Source organism: Zeugodacus cucurbitae, chromosome 3, assembly GCF_028554725.1.
Source record: "Zeugodacus cucurbitae isolate PBARC_wt_2022May chromosome 3, idZeuCucr1.2, whole genome shotgun sequence".
Taxonomy (NCBI): domain Eukaryota; kingdom Metazoa; phylum Arthropoda; class Insecta; order Diptera; family Tephritidae; genus Zeugodacus; species Zeugodacus cucurbitae.
This window is the reverse complement of record NC_071668.1, coordinates 7060832-7082326: the sequence shown is the minus strand read 5'-3', so window position 1 is coordinate 7082326 and position 21495 is coordinate 7060832. Positions and strand designations below refer to the sequence as shown.

At 30.4% G+C, this 21495-nt stretch overlaps 1 protein-coding gene across 18 annotated transcripts in view; it reads left to right on the top strand.

Annotated features, from left to right (window-relative positions):
• LOC105219831 (uncharacterized) overlaps positions 1–21495 on the top strand; it is a 184947-nt gene that overhangs the window by 56230 nt on the left and 107222 nt on the right. For 16 of the 18 annotated variants that reach the window (XM_054227171.1, XM_054227172.1, XM_054227176.1 and 13 more), the window contains 4 exons: positions 1395–1450; positions 10200–10422; positions 11295–11396; positions 12694–12810. In XM_054227171.1, coding sequence (XP_054083146.1) covers positions 1400–1450; positions 10200–10422; positions 11295–11396; positions 12694–12810 — 493 coding nt within the window. In that variant the 5' untranslated portion in view covers positions 1395–1399. The remainder of the gene's footprint in view (positions 1–1394; positions 1451–10199; positions 10423–11294; positions 11397–12693; positions 12811–21495) is intronic. The other 2 variants (XM_054227186.1, XM_054227185.1) reach the window with 1 other exon arrangement.

Below are 21495 nucleotides of genomic sequence, written 5' to 3'. Positions count from 1 at the left end.
TAGCAGCGCAAAGATTGTCAAGCAGTGTAGAGAACAAACACACGAAGTCATTTATATGTACCGCTAACTGTCAATCATGAGGCCGCTAGACTCATCAGCGACAATTTCCTGCAGCGCTCAATTGGCCTGTCAGCCACTACTGCGGTTTACAACAAAACTGTTCATATATATTTGTAGTTGTTTATGATAAATTTCCCACAAGCACACACACACATATATATATATAGAAGCAGGCATACTAGCCGCCTCGTTGACATTAGCCTTCTGTCACAAAGGTGCGTTAATGATGAGCTGACTGTCCGCTGGCTCATTGAGTTCGCTTGGAATGCTTAACTAAAGTCTTATATGTATATGTACATATGTATGTGTGTATATATGTATATAAATAAAGTTAGTTCGCTGCGGTGTCATTTACCTTGTTGTGGACAGACATTTAGCGAACATGTCAATGTACACTTGTAGTTTTTTCTTTATATTTTTCGAAATGTATTTGTTGTTATAACTTTTTTACACCTTGCTGACTCTCACTTGAGTTCTATCGCACATTTTTATCGGCTGTAAGAGTCAAGCTGTGATTTTTCAAGTGTTTTACATAATTTTTTTTATTTATTTTTAAATTTTGTTTTTATTTTTTTACCTTTTTTTACATTTTTTTTCATTATTTATACTTTTTTTATTTAAAATTAAAAAAAAACTTATTTTTTTTTAATTTTTTTCTTGATTTTCTCTTTACAAACCACGTAATGGCAGTTGCTTTAACTTTACATATTCAAAAAAAGATATTTTTTTTTTTCCAAATTCCATTTTTTATTGCCATTGCGCTTGTTTGCTCATCATGTGTGCATATCTCAGGCACTTAAAAATTTTTCAGCGTGTTCTTTTGCACATACAGACATACGTAATGTATTTACGCCCATGCGGAAGCGTGTTTGAAATTTTAATTCCCTACAATTTCAATGTGTAATTACAATATTCTACAGTTCGACTGACTGTTTACCTTTTTGCTAATTTTATTATTATTTTTTTATTTTTTCATTCAATTTTTATTTTTCTATTACCACTTTGTAATTTTTATTGCCTTAACGCTTTAGAAGTGAAGTGACTTTCATTCTTTCTGAATATATGTATTTTCTATTTTTTCTATTTTTTTCAATTTTTTTTTTTGTTGTATCAAAGTGTCTATAATTGCCGACAATTTTGTTATTGCCAACTACTTATGTTAGCTTATTTATTTATAGCCTCACGTCTGCTCATGCGCTTACTGCGCGATAGCATAACTCCAACACGAACTTCTTATATAATTTGTATTATTTACATAGCTGATATGTACATTTATGAACATTATTATTGCAATTAACTAATTTTGTATATTTCTTTTTTTCTTCTCTTTACAGCAAAAATGAGAATATTTTTGCCACTAGTCACGTGGATAGTGCTACTTTCGAGTACAGTAAGTATTTTACATTTATTTTAATTTCTCAAAAAATACTATTTCATGTAGGAAGTCGATACTAATAACTGTTATTAGTTTTTTTGTTGTAATTAAGAGTTGGTAGCATAAATGATGATTTTTTTGTGTGGAAAATGTGAAATTAATAGATAAATAGTGAATATCTCAATGATTTTAGTGTTTCTATAAGGTTTGGAACTCAGAAGAGTGATGAAATTGTTAGAAATTGATTTTAAGCATTAATATTTAGTATCCGAGGTTTACTAAATATTTTACAAATCCATCAACGCCAGTTCTGATGTTACTATAATTTTCTGAAAATTATTTTCTATTGAGAAATATACGAATATAGTGTAACGAACCACATATATAGAGCTATTAAGTCCATAAAAGTTTCATAAAATTAGATTAAAGCTCAGTTCACCATATAATCCCATTTTAACAAAAGACTTAAGCGACAAACTTGCTTGCTTCAAACTAATTAATTTAATTTATCACTATTTTCTAGTGTTTAGTACACCAAAAAATTTTTCACTCGATCACTATTACTTTAAATATCAGATATTTGACCGAAAAGTATAAAATTCACTTCTTTATTATTTCTACTTGAGAGCTGCCCTCTTGTCAAAATCAAATTTTTTATAATTCTTTTTAATCGATTTTCTTGGAAATATTTTTTTTTAATTCCACTTGAAGAATTCTCGCTAGTCTTAATACACCAAACTCTCATTTTAAATCAAAATTTGTCTAATAAAGAAACACAGCACGAGTTAAAGAATTTCAACTATTTTGCTTCATCTTTTCTCTCCACACTTCTATATGAAATCAGACATCATCGAGCTGCTGCAGTCCATTTTAGTAGCAGCTACTCAATTTCGACAAATCAACAAAAGCATTCAAACAGCATACAACTCATTATTGTTGCTGCAATCGTCTACAAATACACACACAAACAGCATCATATTAATCTATAGCCATTTACAAGGGCTTAGCTAAGAAACCTGTCGATAAAAGCGACTACTTTACAGTCACTCGTCTGTTTGAATGCTAGTATGCTTATAAGTGTGTATGCGTGATTACAAAACATCACTCGTTAGATTGCTACATAAACTGTTTGATTAAATGTCTATTCTTGGTATTTCAAACGCATTTCAAAGCAAACACACAACAACAATGACTGGTAAGCGCTGAAATTATAGTATTTTTCTAAGCAGACACAATTTGGTTTTGCTTTCAAATACAATTCTAATCATAACTTGTCTTCAAAGAGCAAAGCAGCAATTATTTTGTACTTGTTTGTATGGTCTCTTATAAAAATGCTACGCTATTGTTGTAAATTTAATCAGGCTAGTATTGTTTGGAGCACACAGAGACAAGTCGCGTGGAGAACTGCTATTAGTTATAGAATTTAGTAAGACTTCTATAATATGTAATAAAGATGAATAAATTGTTGTTATTGGTGCTGCTAATACATTAAAGTCTACTGGCAGTTTTGGTATTGAAAATATCATTTAAGTGAAGAAAATGTCGAATATTTTTATTTCGACAAAAGACTTAAGCAACGAACCTGCTTGATCAAATGAGATTTTTTTATCTAAAAGAAATACTAAGGCTCAGTGGATCATTTTCGTCGTATGTTCGAAAATCAATGAAAGAAATCAGCTCGTTAGTACTGGCTTTCTTCAAGCACAAACTGATGACTTTAGCTCTCTACTAAACCCAATGACAGCTCTTTACTAAACACCATAAGCCAAGATGATGTCTCTAGATTATCTTTCTGCCCATTTGCTTACTAGTGAAGAATATCTTCTGCTATCCCACATACTTTTCTAATAATAATATGCTCATATGAGTCATATTTCACTGCTTCACTGCGGCATTCAGTAACTCTTACCTATACATATTTCAATCAAAAGTATAAGAAAGGCTGCTTACATGAACATACTTCATCTTCCAAGAAAGCGAAATCCAAGCAACAAATCAAAGCACCGTTTTAAAACAATTGCAAAGTCTTACAGCGTAAAAATGCCAAAGAAAATGTAATTTGTTTGAATCAATAACGAAATCGGTTGCTTACTCGAGCATTGGATTTGAGAAGAAAAAGAGAAGCCAATTAAATCTCAGACAACAAAGATGCCACTGAGCGAGAAATAGAAATATAAATGGAAAGAGAATAAATTAATCAACTTGAGCTAGGGCTTGACCTTTCAGAAATGTTAAATGAACTATAAAATTAACTCTTGAAAGAGATAAAGCAGCAATTAACAGCGACTAACGGTGATGGCAAATGAATAGTATGATAGCTTACGTATGTTACTCAAAGCGAGACGCGCAATAAGTAAATAGAAGATTGAAATAAATAGAAGCTTTTGAAGTATAAATTTCGTTGAAGTCATAAATGAATTCGAAGAAATCGATAACTATTATGGCAAACATTTTTAGACATGTTTTCCTTTGAACCACCGAAGAAAGTTCATTATCCGCAAATCAGATTTGCATGATTTTATGTGAAAGCTATGCGAGAAGTGTTATATTTAATGAATCATTTGAACAATTAACAAACGTTGAATGAGGTAATTAAGAGCGGTTGACTTGTCCGAAAAAAATAAATAAAAAAATTAAAATAAAAATAAAAAAATTAAAAAAAAATATAAAAAATTAAAAATAAAAAAATAGAAATAATAAATTAAAAAAATGTATTTCTTTATGAAAAGCAAATCTAAAGCAATCTGCATATTTCTAATGAGCACAGCAGTACTCACGCAAAAAAATTCAGAAAGTTTCAGAAAATAGGTAAATGTGTTATTGCTGAGTGGGCAGCAAAGCTCCGAAAAAGCAAAAGCAACAACAACAACAATAGCAATAAATTTATATTTTTGCCAGAGCAACTGCCAAAAGCGGCGAAATGCCAAAGTAAAAGAAAGCGCGGTTGAAATGTTAGACTCTTAGTTAGCCGAGTAGAGGAATACGACCAACAACAACAAAAATGTAATGTTAGAAATATAAAAACAACAATAAAGAAATGACAAACACTCGATCGCTGTCAGTTGCTTGGTTGAGCAGGCATAATCGCAATGCCGACAGCGGCAGCGGTCAACGACTGCGGTTGCTGTCAAAGCTGTCAAAGCTGACATAGACACGCAGGCACGCACATACACACAGATAGACATAGTTACGAAGGTAGCGAAGTATGATGAATATTTTGTAACTTGACCGCTGAAATGCGAAAATGAAATGCCAACCCAACAACAACAATCGACAACGTAATGCACAAAAATAGCCATCTTAGCTGTAAAATAAATACAAAAACAAATCGTCGAAAAGGTGAAAGAAGTAAATAGCCAAGATAGTCATCGATTTGTTGCACACATATAAGTCAACTAACGAATTTCGAAACTCAAGTGTGAATGATAGTGTGAAATTTATACCCAAGGCATGCGTTGGAAGGAGTATTTTTTATTTTCTGATACAAATTCAATATTCATTAATACGTATTATTCGCTAATTTATTTTACATCAGAAGTTTGAATTGCCAAGGACTATGTTACGTTACGTTAAGTTAGCCTAGATTTGTTATACAGAAAGTAATAAAAATATATTTTTGTTAAGTTACGACAACTTTACAGTTAAAAATTATGTGAAGTTATGTTATGTTACGTTAAGTTTTGTTACGTTAAGTTCAGTTATGTTAAGTTAAAAAATAAATATTTTTGCCAAATTACGTCACTTTTGCAGTTTAAAAATTATGTTAAGTTAAGTTACCTTACGTTAAGTTTTGATACGTTAAGTTCTGTTAAGTTGAGTTGTGTTAAGTTAAAAAAATATTTGTCTTCAGTTACGTCAGTTTTGCAGTAAAAAAAAGTGAAGTTAAGTTATGTTACGTTAAGTTGAGTTATGTTAAGTTAAAAAATATTTATGTGAAGTTACGTCAGCTTTACCGTTTAAAAATAATGTTATGTTACGTCACGTCATGTTACGTTAAGTTAAGTCATGATAAGTTAAGTTAAGTTAAAGGTTGTTATTTAAAATTAAATATAATTTTATATTTGCTATATTAATTTTGTTATGCTGTTCTATGTTACGTTACGTGAGGCTACACAAATTTTGAAGTCTTTAAGCTTTCATACCCTAACAAATTAATGCGTTGGCTCTAACAAAAAAAATTCCACAAAAAGCATTAATTGCCAAATTTCCAAAACTAAAACTAAAAAAACACCAAAGTAACCTCCTACAACAACTACTAATCTTGTCCACACACCAAGCAACGACAAGCCAATCAAGCCACTACAACAGCCATTAATAATAAGCGCGTAGCAGCACAAAGACAAATATATCCATGTATGAACATATATATTCCTTAGTTATATAGTTGTATTCTCTCAACGCACAATGAAAGCGCGCGCACCAAACGCCAATTGGTTTAGTATCTACATGTAGAAAGGTTATTGACTTATTTTTTCACCGTTAGACTTTTTATTTCCTTTTTGCTTTCATTGGCTGCTATTGTTGTTGTTGTTATTGTGTTTTATATTATTAACTGCCAATTAATTTTGTCATCGTTCGTCTTGTCGCCTGCTCTTTTCGCAATTCCTTTTTCGTCGTTGCCAAACCGAGTTCAATAGACAACTAATGTAATTAACCGTTAAACAACTAATAGCTTACGTAATTTGTTAGTGCAAAAACAAAAAAAAAGTAAATAGTAATTTTTAGCTTAACGGTATGCTTACAAGTATGAGAGTTATAGTTACGTCATTTAAAAAATAATATATTTGGGATTTGTTGGTATAAAATGTTTCTAATAATTAATAATAATTAAAAGAGAAAAATTGTAAATTTAGCATGAAAAATTTGTTATTGCAAACCATCCATCTCTAATTTCTATTTATTTAATAATTATTGCTAGTTCATCTCTTCAAACAAATATGGTAATGGACAAACGAAAGACTTAAGCGCCGAACTCGCTTTTGATTTTGCTGATTTGCTACACTTTTTCGGTTATTATCATATTATTTGGTGACTTTCAGTTGCCTAAAACATCTAAAATGCTATATTCTGAAACTATAATCTTAAAAATAAAAAAAATAATTAGAAAATAATTTAAAAAAAAATCGATAAAAATATACCAAAAATCGAATTTAAATGTTAAAAACACAAGTTTAATTTCTTTTAAATAATTAGTAGGCTCAGTTTTCAATAGTAATATTCAAAATTTTTTTCAAAAAAATTAAAATTTAATTTAAATTAATCCAATACTGCGTTTTTTGAAAAATATTCTCGGTAAATTTTTTGCAAAATAATTAAAATTTAATTCAAATAATTTTATAGTAAAAAGCTTGTATGGAATATCCTCCTTAATCCCCTAAAACTATTATTAATTAAATTTTTAAATATTTATTAAAATTTATTAAATTAAAAATTAACACTCTGCTGTTAATTGGCGCTAATTAAATTAAAAAACAACAATGTGAAGTGCAAATACTAATTATTTAATAGCTATGTGTATATAAACACAGATTTATAACAAAAAATCTACGATAACAACTGATATAATAAAAATCAAGTCAAGCTTTCTAACACAAAAAATCATAAAAATATTAGAAATTAGTGCAAGGCACGCGATTGACGCTTTTATTGGCAAGCTCGTCCCTAGCAATTACCTCCAATATTTATATACAGCACATATATGTCTGTTTTTATATACACATGTAGCACCAGTTGACAGCTGCAACCAGAGACCAGAGGTTGCATTAGAAACCACGCTCGTTAACAATTATAACGGTAACAATAGTTTACCCTCTTTAGCTATACTAGATTACTGTTTTCGAAGCAACACAAACTCAAGAGCAGCACACGCTTTCAAAGCAAAGGTTGCACTACTTGAGGATAGAAGAAGAAGAGAAACTAAACACACACACACACTCGCACTTGACTGAAATATTGCAAAATCTAATATAGATGTGCCCATTTACTGCCAGCGGCACGTATGCACTTGTTTTGATGCTTTTAATTGCAAGCGCAATTGCACTTGACAATGCTGGCAGTGCGGCGGCTGGCGGCTGGTGATCATCATGGCAACGCGGTGGCACGAGTTGTGTTGGCAGCAATGTCATGGGAGCACTTTGATGTGCGAGGCATTGTCTGCGATTTATTTTTAATTATTTTTGCTTTTTTGTTGTTGTTGCTGGTTTTTAAAAGCACGCGTTAGTGTTGTGTGGTTGTTGTAAAATTGTTGTTGCATTTTGACAATTATTGTTTTTTTTTTCATTTTATAATGGCTTTTTTCGATACAAGCACGTATTGTGAGCAATAAAGCGAAAAAAATACAGTTTTGGCCATATTAATAGGGATACTTTCAGTTTTTATAGCATAAAACATATTATGATTTATAATATTAAAAATTAAAACTGTCTAAAAAAATAAATATTTCAAAAATAAGTGAATTTTTTTCGGAAATTTTAAAATATTTTTCTTAAAAAAATATTTCTTCCCAAAAAAATAAAAAAATTAAGAAATATTTTTCCTAAAAAATTAAAAAATATTTTTCCTAAGAAATTAAAAAATATTTTTTCTAAAAATTTAAAAAATATTTTCTAAAAAATTAAAAAATATTTTTTCTAATAAATTAAAAAAATTTTTTTAAAAAATTAAATAAGAAAATAGTTTTCCCAAAAAAGTTTAAAAAATCGTTTTTCCTAAAAAAATTAAAAATTAAAATTAAAATTTTTTATTTAAAAATTAAAATTAAAAGTTTTATTTTTTTTTTTTTCTAAAATATTAAAAACAAAATATTTTTTATAAAAAATTAATAAAAAAAAAATATTTTTTACTTAAAAAAGTTACAAAAAAATATTATATTGCTTTATATAAAATACAAATTTTAATCAAAAACTTTTTCCCAAAAACATTTTAATAGTACCCACTAATATGCCCACAACTGTAATCTATTCAAAATACAGTAGCCTTAAAACAATGACGCGCTTATTAAATATGGTTAAACACATACATACATAATCTAAAAACAAGCTACTTAATAATGCTATTGTTGTTGTTGTATACAACTATTGAATAAATTTACAATGAAGCAGCATGCGCAACACAAGGTCACTATTATAGATTACTTTAGTAGCTGTGATAACATAGACACATATACATACAAACACAACAACTGCAACAACACTTGATCCACCAATATTTGACAACAATATAGCCACATAACAACAATAATGGCAAAAACAATTGCAGTAGCACTTTTAATTGCACAGCAATGTCAATGGAAGGCAATGGTGGCAGCTCGTGTCTAACGCGCGCTCTCGTGCAAAAACAATGCAAAAGCGGAGATGTCTGTCTGTCTGTCAAAGCAGTCAGTCAGTTAGTCAGTCAATCGCACAGCACAGTCAGTGTCAGCTGATAAAATCGGCGCATCCACAAACTTGAACTTGACAGACGGACGCTGTTGGTTAGATGAAGAAATAGATATGTGTGTATGTGGTGGTATTGGAGGTAATGCTACTACTAGAGAAGCGTGCGAAAGTCAATAGCCTCTGCGGTTTCAGGCAGCCAATTGCCGGTGGAAAAATTGATTCTCACACGCTTATGAAGTTATTAAAACATTTCACATGATTTTCAGTTTTCCTAGTGAATTTGCAATTTTGCGCTTAGTTGGTGTTAAAAATTGAGCATTTGCCGCTCATTAGGCTATATGAGGTGTTACATATTCCTGAAATGTTGAGCAAAAGTTCTAAGGCTATTTTAACGCTTTTGGAAATTATTTAGCTACAATAGGTGAAGATGAAAATAAATGGTGTTTGAGAATTGAATTGAAAAAGTATCATGAAAAAGTAGTATAGTAAGGGTTAATGACTCAATTTTGCATAAACTCATTCAACAAGTTTCGCTTTTAGACTTTGAGATGTAAATTATATTAACTTTTCACCAGCTTCTTACTTTTTTATATTATTTAATTTTTTATTGTTGTAATCAAAGGTCATAGTTAGAACAGTCTCAATTGAAGCTGAAGTACACAGAGGCATTGAGTTTTCATTATTCGAAGAAAATGCGCAACGAAGCGTAACAATTTAGCATGCAACAGTTATGAAGAAGAATTCAGCGAAAACTATTGTTAAAAGTTTTCTCGAAGACAAAATTAAATAAAATAAAATAAAATAAAATAAAATAAAATAAAATAAAATTAAATTAAATTAAATTAAATTAAATTAAGTAAAATATAATAAAATAAATTAAAATAAAGTAAAATAAAATAATAAGATTTTAACAAATTTTAAGCATGAATTGGCAATTTTGTAAGCTCATTCATATTGCTCATTTCGCATTACTGCACTTCCTAATTGATTTCTTCATATTTCACGCCAAATAATTGAAGACCAAAATGCAATGCAAATTATGTACAGGCAGTTATTATATATTTCACTAATTAGCAGCAATAAAAAAGCGAAAATTTTGGTAGTAAAGTGGAAAAGTTCGACGCTAGAAAACAAAAATTTCAACTAATGCACAAATTACCAAAAAGTAGAACCCGGAAATTAGAACTAATTTGAGGCATGCAACAAAATTTTAGTGTGGCATGCACTCTTTAGCTCAGTTGAATACTTATTCATAGTACATAGGTTTGGAGCATAAAATTTGGTTTTAAGTGTTATTGAAATTTACATTTATTTTCATTTTTATGCATTTATTTTCATAATTTCACAGAAACTAATTTTTTGCATATTCTTTTCTCTCCTTCCTGCAGGTACATTCACAAATCAAAACAATACGATCGGACCAAGCGCATTTGAAAAATAGCCGTTTTGGTGGCGAAGTATTTTTTCTAAATCTTGAAGATGGCTATTTCGGCTGTCAAGTTAATGAGTCTACAGATTATTTACAATTATTCGAATTATCGAAATTATGCGACGGCAGGCGAGATTGTTTTCTCGGTGCCGATGAGCTGAGAGAGGAGCTCAAATGCACAAGTGAGTATTGAATTAAATAAATTTAATAAGAATTTAACTAAAATAAAAAACAAAAAAAAAATTATGAAAATTATAAATAAATAATAAAATGAAGATAAAAGATTAAGAATTAAAGATTAAAGATTAAAGATTAAAGATTAAATATTAAAGATTAAAGGTTAAATATTAAAGATTAAAGATTAAATATTAAAGATTAAAGATTAAAGATTAAAGATTAAAAATTAAAAATTAAAAATTAAAAAGTAAAAATCAAAAATTAAAAATTAAAAATTAAAAATTAAAAATTAAAAATTAAAAATTAAAAATTAAAAATTAAAAATTAAAAATTAAAAATTAAAAATTAAAAATTAAAAATTAAAAATTAAAAATTAAAAATTAAAAATTAAAAATTAAAAATTAAAAATTAAAAATTAAAAATTAAAAATTAAAAATTAAAAATTAAAAATTAAAGATTAAAGATTAAATATTAAGGATTAAAGATTAAAGATTAAAGACTAAAGATTGAAGATTAAATATTAAAGACTAAATATTAAAGATTAAATTAAAATTAAATTAAATTTAAAATTAAAAATCTAAAATTAGAAATTAAAGTTTAAAGATTAACGATTAAATATTAAAGGCTGAAGATTGATAATTATAAATAAAATGTTAAATATTAAAGATTAATAACTGAAGATTGAAGATTATAAATTAGCGATTTGAATTAAATTTAAAATTATAGTAGTAATATATATATTTTGCTACTCATTTTATAATATTTAATTCTACCAAATATAGTCAAAACTATAAAATTAATGCACATTCTATTACAAATTGTACATAAATGTTTTACGGTGTTAAATTGTAATTTCCGTTTACGCTTTTAATTGCAGATGACTGTGATAAGGAAGGCACTAAGTGCACGAATGGTGTTTGCTTAAATGGCGTTTGCCATTGTAACGACGGTTTTGGCGGTTGCAATTGCGGTGACCGAGGTAAGTGAGCGATAAATTCCACGACTACATACAAACAATTGTGTTTGTATGAAATTGATAGAGCTATTCGATGAGCAGTAATTGCGAAATGTATTGTAGTTAGTTGTAAGGTAATCAAGATTTATTGTTAAGTTTATAAGCGAAGCGAATTGGTGGAAAAGGATTTCCTTCGATAAGGCTGTGTGATTGTGCAAAGCACAATGCATTTGTACAGAACTTTAGTAGTGAGAAAATGAGATTTTCTCGAATGCCAAACAATAGTGGTAATGAAATTAAAAATTAAGAGATTAGGTAGTACTTGACATAGAAAAAATATTTAAAAAAAAAATAATAATTTAATAAAATTTTAACATTTTTTAAATTTTAATATTTCAAAATTACTAAATTTTTGCTAAAATCTTAAAAAATTATTTGTAATTAAATATTAAAAAAAAAATAAAAATATTAATGCGTAATAATAATTAAATATTGACCATATATTTTAATACTAAATTAATATAAAAACCTTATAAATGTTAGTTTAGCTAATTGTCTACGTTTTTACTAAAGCTTGGCATCAAAAAAACTAATTATTTAAATAATTAAATTAATTTAAGCAATTATTTTTAATTTAATATGATTTCTTCCCTTAAAACCTCCTCTAAAATGCTAAAGGTAAGCATATAATTACAAAAATACATAATTTTAATTAAATAATTAATTAATAAACACAAAAATTATTAACAAAACTAGCTTTAAATATTAAACAAACAGCTTAATAAACTAATTTGTAAAAAAAAAAATAATAATAACTGAAGCTTGCAATGAACGCTAATTAAGTAACTTTAGAACAAAAAAATATTAAATAATTAAAACAATTTGACACGCACAATTTGAAGGGTACTTGTACAAGTTAATAGCTTCAAAAAAATCAAAAATTAGCCATTTAAATTACAAACACTCTAAATTAATTTACCAAAGCAAGACCAATGATTTTGTTAATATTTCTAAAATATTTTTGGTACACTAGCTTACAAAGCACAGCCTTACACATAATATCTAGATTATTAATAAGCTTCTTAGATAGCCTAATCCAACAAAAAATCTTAATTTCAGTTAATACATACATACATATACCTAAACCAATACAAAAAAACAACAAAAATAACAGCTAAAATAGAATTACATACATAAGTACAATTAATTAACTTTAAAACAACAAAAACCAACTACAACAATACGCTCATAAATGATTAAATAACGCCACCAAACGCCATTGCACAATTAAAAACTAATGCTTGCTCCTAAACGCTTACAGATGAAAACGAATGCAAATATCGTCCATGCGATGTATTTGCGCACTGCATCAATACGCTTGGCAGCTTCACGTGTACCTGCTTTCCCGGCTATCACGGCGATGGGCGTCACTGCGAAGGTGAGTTTTTTTTTGCTTTTATTGCACGCTTAATTTATACATATATTTAACACACAACCACAACAAACCAACACACATATATTTTAATATTTTAATGAAAGGGGTTAGGCGGAGGGAACTCACCAGACAAAAACAAGAACAACAACGCCCGCAAAGAAATAATTTGTTTAATTTAATTAACAAAAAATTAAAAAAAAAATAACAGAACAACAAAATAATTTTTAATAAAATTAATTAAAAATATTAACAAATTTTGGGGGAAATGTAAGTTCACACAACCTTTTTGTTTGCACCATATTTTTTTTATTTATTTTTTTGTAAAAAAATTGGCAAAATGCTTCAGTTTTTATTTAATTGATTTTGTTATTGCTTTTTTCTGTCTCAAATATTTCTTGCCTTGCTTGAAGCCTCAGTGGAAAGCATTTCATTTTATTGAAATTATTATTATTTCAAAATATTAAATAAGTCTTACAAAAAACTTTTTTGGCCAAAAAGCTCATTCGGTAGACACGGTATGACACACGGTATTAGAAATTAGTACCTGAGAAATCGGTATTACTTCCATATCATAACCCATTTCCGGGTACATATGTACATAGTTCAGCGTCCAATCTAACGTCGTGGTTCAACGAAGAAAGCTCTTTATTACCTTTTGCCATATATTAAACTTCTACCATCTAGAAGAAACTAGACCCTACAAAAATCTTATTGCTTTGAGATGAATGAGAATGAAAGAAGAAAGTTTTGAAAGTAAAGCTTTTAAAATCCCATGAAAGCTCATCAGTAATATAAAAAACAATCTTTATGACTTGAAAACCGGTGTTGCAGTCACCAAACTGATTAGATTTAGAAGTTTAATGTAATTTCATCTTCAGATTCATTAAAAGTTCTCTCGGATCGTAATGTAAGCTTTCGGTCATAAAAGTCATAAACTTTTATATCAACCAGCTTTGAACATTTCGATGATATGTCCCAAATGACGGATACTGTTTTCCCTTTCAAAAAAGCTTTTTGCTTTTTAAAAAATCTCTCTTGAGAAATATCGATAATAATCGATTTCGATGAATAACCGTTTTCGATATAACGGTTTATATATTTCAGCGCTTTAACGAATTTTCAAAGAGCTTTCAAGCTAATTTTAGGTATAAAATAACTTTAAGCACCGAATATTACTTGATTATGTCCTAAAATTACCGAAATCGATATATCGATATTTATGACCACGCCCATTTTCTATGAAATCGATATTTTATCGATAAAAATTCCAAAATCGAACAAAAAAATATTTTGGCACGTTGAAATTCTCAATACTCTTCTTTGCTAACATTCAAAAAGTGTATAAAGAAATGGGCGTGGCAGGGAGTATAATATACCTGGAAAGAAATGGAACTTAAATTCTCCTTATAAAGTTATACTGAAGATTTTGGATTATAGGCTTCTTCACTAAAAAAATTATAAATAAATTTCAACAACCACCTCGTCTCTACTCCCCTCTCCTTCGCTGTCCAATAAACAAGCCAAGTAGTGTGATAATCATATTAAAAATTCTGTTCACTACAAAGTTGGAGAGCAAGTTATCTCAACTTCATTGCTACCGTAGTCACACCTTTCTAGTGTTATTTCCACTTCGCAATTTATTTTCGTTCTTTCTGATGTTTTTGTTTCTATTTTCATTTTTTCTACACAACATTTTCTGAATAATACAAACTAGTATTAGCTTACCTAGTAACTTCTTTCTATGCGCACCGCTGACCAAGCAGCAACTAAGCAAGTCTGAAGATACATATGTATATACAAAGAGACACTTCCGCGACGGCTACTACTTGCCAAGTGGCCAGCTGGTCGACGCTAGGCAGACCACATTTGCTTGCTACGCAAACAATTTCTTTCTATTAAACGACATTTGTACGCGTACTTTATAGCCGACTGTAAGTAAGCGAGTAGCGGCATTGCCACAAAGGAAAATGCGGTTATGTACGAGTAGAAAAGCAAATGCAACAACAACAAAGAAGTGATTTTCATATGAAAAAGTATTTTATTGTAAGCAAGTATATTATACTAAGCAAGCTGCCGCTGGTAACTTAGTAAGTGTATGCGCGCTATCTAACGGTTTCGGCTATAAAATGCCATTGAAAAAATATTGTAATAATAAAAGAAAATGTAGAGAAAAAGAAGAAGAATGAAGTACAAGTAGCATATAAAAGCAATTGGATTAATAGCAAAGTAGAATGGCGTAGAGTAGTGAAGACAATGTAAAGGCGGTAGAGAGGAGAGTTGGGTCTAATAGAAAGAAAATGTGATATACAAAGCCACACAACGGTTTTGTGGCACAAACGACAACAACAAATATGAATTTAAGTGCGCACAGCTTTAGTTTTTGTTGTTTGTATGTCTGTATGTAAGCTTCTAAAGCGAAGCACGCGCAGTCGGTAAGCGGCATTGTAAAATGACACGGGTTATAAAATCGGATTTGGTCCAAAGGCGGCAAGGCTGTTATGTGAATGTATGGGCATCATTATAAAGAAATCACTATACACATACAAACATATTTTTAGTTACACATAGAAATATTCTTAGCCAGCTTATAAGCATAAATATGAATTTGTATACAACTAACAACAACAACACTAAATTGTGCAAGCTCTCTAAATAATTAGTAAATGAGTAAATAAAATTAATGCAACAACAGTAGATACTTAAAAATAATAGATAGAACTTGATGTAAACCAAGCTTAGCTGTAACAACAACAACTGCAGGAAACACGCAGCACAGCGTAAATTTAGTTACTTCAAATGCCACATACTCAAACAAACACATTCTGACAGCTAACGTCCAGTCTAACTATATTTACTATTACTGTAAGTACTTGCGGCACGAATGGCCGCACACCACACCATAAACCGGTCGCCACCATTAATGTCAGTTGCTATTAAATTACGTCATAAAGTGCAAAAAAAAAAATGGCACGAGATCATTTCCTAAGTCGTTCAATGTGATGCTTTGTGACAATAAAATTACCGTACAACAACAACAACAATGTTGAAAGAACACGAATATGTTGTCTAATTTCTAAGTTAAGTTTAAGACTTAGACTTAGATTTAGAATACATGTCTTATTTCAAAACATTAATTGAGTCTTACAATTTTTTTTTCACCAAAAAGCTGAGTATGATGTCTCTACTAACATTAGTTCCCGAGTTATCGGTATTACTTCAATATCATAACCCATTTCCGGGAGCATGTATAATCCAGTGTCCTATATAACGTCATTTTTCAACTCTTTATTACCTTTTGCCTATATACAACTTCTAGAAGAAACTAGATCCAACAAAAATCATACTTCCATGACGAGAATTTCAAAAAAGTTTTGGAAGTAAAGCTTTTAAAAGCTCATGAAAGCTCATCAGAAATATAAAAAAACGAACTTTTATATCTCGAAAGCCGGCTTTGCTGTCACCAAGCTGATAAGATTTAGAAGTTCAACGTAATTTCATCTCCAGATTCAATACAAATTCGCTCTGATCACAGTTAAAGCTTTCGGTCATAAAGGAGACACCTAAGCTTTTATATCAACCAGCAATGATAATTTCGATAATATGTCCCTTATGATGGCTACTCTTTTTCTTCTCAAAAAAGCTTATTACTTAAAAAACAAGCTCCTTTGAAGTCAGAAACCCCCAGATCTTCTCAGATTACCAATGAGTTTTAGAATAGAATGACTTCAATACACAGATCAAGCGGTGGTAGCTTTTTAAATTTGTAATATCCCTGTCTCTTTAGTTCTTAAGAAATCCAAAATATAATTAGAAGTACTTTCTTTACGCGTTTAGATCACATTTCAACGAAAACTTCCGAGAATCCCCAACAAAATCCATCAAAGACTTATCAATTAATCAATCAGAGCATGCCTACTCACATACAATAAAAAACAATTTGAAACACTAAATGAGGAAAAGCACAAAAAAAAACCCGAAATTAGTCATAATAAAAGTAAGTGGAGAGCCACTCTCTTCCCAACATTGTAAAAACTAAAGATAAAAACTACAAACTCTTATAAATCATTAGAAAACTAGAAAGCTGCCCAAACGACCGCAAATTCCTATTACTTTTACCACTATCAATTTGTGGACCGCCACCGCCGCCGCCACCATGGCGGTTGCTTTAATTACGTCATTTCATTGCGCCAGCTTGATGACGAGTGAGTGAGTGCGGGGAAGGCGTAAAGGAAACACATATTGTTGTTGTTGTGTGTACTTGATGCAATGGCTCGAATTTCCACAACTCCGTAAGTTAGAGAAAGGCATAGAATAGCTAGTGGACATGCAACATGGCGTAATAGATATGTTTGTGTCTTTCTTTGTAAGAAAGAACACATACTAGAATAGAGTTAGCTGTGCTGCTTGTTGGATAATTGCCAGCATTAGAGTGCATATATAGCAAAAATAGCAGTAACAATAAAACAACTACAACTACAGCAAACAACAAAGATATGAGTTATAAAGAAAGAACGCATACATCAATAGATTACAGATTAGTTACAGGCGGCGACGCTGACGCCAATGTTGTTGTAGCTGCACATTAACAAAGCTAACAACAACAACAACAACAACAACATGCGTCTTATGATTCAAGTTCGAGCCGAGAGATATACAAACGTCAGTCTTCTTAGCGCACTGCAAACAATCTCCATGCGCTTGTTTATAGAAATTTTTATTATCTAATCATTCTCTACAAACAACGGCTATTACGGCATCGCCGGCACGCTATGTATACACAGAACACACACTTCTTCAGCTTGAAGAATGCTTCGCATGTGTTCGAGCGCAATTGTTTGGCTGCAACAGGTGTTTCTTTTTAGTCGCCATACATGCCACAGACACACACATTTGTATTTGTATAGCGAAGAAAGCCTCGTATTATATAACTATAAAGCAAATTAGTTGCATTGCAGAAATATTTTAAATTAAAAATAGAATTCGCAGTGCAAAAGGTTGACTTCCTGACTTTTCGTTATGCCACGTTCGTAGCTAATGAAGATGCCGTTGCGCATTGTGCTGCAAGTTGATCGACGTGGATCTAGTGTTCTTGATGTGTCAGTCAGAATTTTTATAGCTTTAATGATAACCGGAAAGCTCGTGAAGGGTATAAAATATTAAGTAAATGATGTAGTTGGTTATATAATTTAAAAAAATCAGTTATTTTCAGAAAAACTAAATATAATATTTTAGATTCAAAATATATATTCTGAAAGAAAAAATTGAGCTTTTGTAATGCTTTTGAAATTTTAAAAGCAATCGGAACATGTCTTTCAGGGTATGGACTGTAAGAATGTCTCCAAATCGTCCTATAAATAAAATTTTCCTATATTTATTCCCTTTATAAGCCCGTGCAAGCTTTTATTTTAAAAGCTCTAACCATTTTCTTTATACTAGAGAGCTTCTTAACCATGATGAGTACATATTTTTGATGATAATTACAATGGAATATTACAGAAATAAGCTTTTATTGTAAAAGCTCTGATCATTTTATTGATAAGAGAGAGCTTTTTGCCCTGATGAGTACCTATTTTTCTTTAATTACAATGGAATATTACATAAAGATTTTAAAGCTTTCTGCAAATATTAAAAGATATTAAAGTAAGTAACTTTGGAAGTTTTAGACTTAGAGAAAGCTTTAAGAGCTTTTAAATACCTCGGTTGAATATCAAAGAAAGCTTTTAGAGCTTTTTTATGTTTAGTAAGAGCTTAGCCGAAGCTTTTAGAGCATTTTTAAGATCTAATTGTATATTAGAGACAGCTTATATACAAATATTTATAAAGCTTTTAGAGCTTTTGAAACAAAATTTGAACTAAAAGCTAATAATTTTTGTTTCTCCAAACACGAAAGCTTATGCCACCTTACTTATTTGCAAACACATTGCGAAATATACTATATGTACGTATGTATTGCTTTCTCATCATTCGTATTAACTGTGACGCTTAATTTTCCACAGAAAATTCCCGACATTTCAATTTAGTTTTAATTGTTGGGGAAAAACCCCGTTCACGGCGAAGCGCATAAATTATATGGAACTGCATTCTAGTGCAACATAATTCGCCACATCATTAGTCGTCTCGCATTAGTTCGTGCCACAAGCCAAAGAAGGGCGCTAAGACATACAATGAAATATATTTCTGTGTGTGTGAGTATGAGTGTTTGGGGAATAGGGTGCAACATGTTTACTTGCATTCTTGCACGTTCCAACGTTAGACGGCTCTACATACATATACATATAAGACTCTGCGAACGCTGGCGTATGTTTACCTTGACGGCGTCGAGCGCAGCGCCGTAATCACTCAACCGAGCAGTTATTAAGTCAGCAATTGGGTTCCCAAGGGAATCTCCAGCTGACTGGGAATATATTTGTTGAGTTATTCTTTTTCTATATTATTATTTTTCTTTTATATTCAATTGAGTTCACATTTATGCAATTACTTGTTGAAATTATAGGTGTGTTGAGGGAAAAGGCACACACATAAATATACATGAGTACATATATCAAAAATAATGCCTGCAAAAATGCGAGCCATCATAACTAATGTCAGCAAGCACGTAAAGTGATAAGAAATTGATGTCGGCATAGGCACAGGCACACACACACTCGTGTGGCATGAACGTTGCAGTTGCGCTATTTCCTATTTTCACGTTCTATGTCATAACATAAATTTATGCTTTGTTGTTGTATGCAGTCTTTTTTATTTCTTTCTACACCTGTACTTCAATTGAAATCATTATTTATTATTTTCACACGTGCAGATAAGCTTTTTTGTGCGCTAATAATATAGCTACATATGCCAAAGTATAAATGCTCTTATGTAGACACATGCATACATATACATATATAGAACATGATTCATATGTGTCGGTGCATGTGCTTTTTAATGATTGACCGAGAACGCTTGAGGTCATCGCAGATGAACTAATTCGTCATGCGATGGGAAGTACATAGATAGATTGTATATTTCTATAATTACATAGGAATATAGATAAATAGATATATGAACATATGTGAGCTTAGGAGAAAAATAGTTTCACAGATGTTCCATTTTAACTCGGGAAGTGATTGTGATCTGCGTTAGGGTGAATAAAATATGATAAAAAATATTCATAATTTATAATCTTAATCATTAATGATAATAATACAATTTGTTACCGTTATTTATAAATATATATTAGCATAATAGATGATCCATGTGACGATACAATTGGATTTTTCAGTATAACCTCACTTTGCTCTCGACGAAAGCTTTATGTTCTTTCTCTCCATACTTTTTACAACCTAAAATAAACGTCACAAGGACTGACGAGCTTAAGTAGAACTCCTAAAACGAATCGACCTCTCATCTCTTCTTCTCTGAGATTTATGAAAATTAGGTATCTCCAAAAAGCTAAGGAGCTGTTATGAGATTTTTTCTCGAAAAAACTCTCAAATATTATCTTAGAGTCTCTATGTGATCCAGAGCACCAGTCTCATCTCTCCAAGTCAGACCAAAATATCAATTTAACCGAAGGCTATCAGTGTAAAACTTCAGTGACAGAATTTTATGAACTTGTGAAACAAATGCCTGGAAATGGAGCATATCATTGATACATAAAAATAAATGAAATCGTAGCAAGTGTCAACTCACCAAGTTCAACTAAAATATCAATTTGACCGAAGGAAATCAATGTGAATACCTTATGTGATAGAATTTGATGAACTTTTGAAACACTTGCCTGGAAATCGAACATGTCATTGATACATGAAAATAAATGAAGTCGTGGTGTATGCAAGGGTTTTAAAGTAAAAATTCGTTCAGATTTCTATGACTTACGCATTGGTTCTATAACCGAGTAAGTAAATCTGACTAGTACACAGTGGCGTACAATTGTTTCGCTCTTCTTCTACTAACTTCAAAGAATGGTTTGTTATGTAATGTCTCTCTCTCTCTCTCTCTCTCTAATCTCTTCTTTCATGCCTCTCGATAGACATTTCAAACCTTGGTTAGTATTCCAATATAAAAGATCTACTTTCAGGGACCCATTAGCCACTAAAAGGCGACTCAAAATGGGATAATCTGTTAATACTTATGATTATCGACTCTAAACGAGTAGAAGAATCTATCAAATTATTTTTGCTCATTCTTCGCTTTGCCAAAAATACATTTAAATAAAAAAAAATCAGATAATTAATTAAAGTGCGTATTCATTCATTAACCCCTAAGGGCTCAAAGTGACTTTTTGCAAGCAGAGACTAAAATTATAATTCGATTATTTAAAAATAAAATGCAAATCAAATTTTTAAGCGTAGCTTATGCACAAAAAATACAAGGCATAGCTAATAACTACAAAAAAATTAAGTAAATTAATGAAAATTAAAGAAAAAAGCCAATTAAGAAAACGACAGAAGGAAGCGCTGCAAATATTTCGCCATCACTTGAAGCCACTAAGATTTATCTACATAAGAAATTTCAACACCAGATTTCCGGTTTACGCAAAAATCCAACACCAAACAACAACATTTTCAAAATGCTAAATTTTCTATGCTCACACACATGGGCAGCGCATAATTAGCGTGCGTTGTGCAGCAGTGGCGGCTGGTTTTTGTTTTTGGTCAGCTGACCACATTTAACACGCTTTGCTAAAGATCAAGTTCACCCATTAAG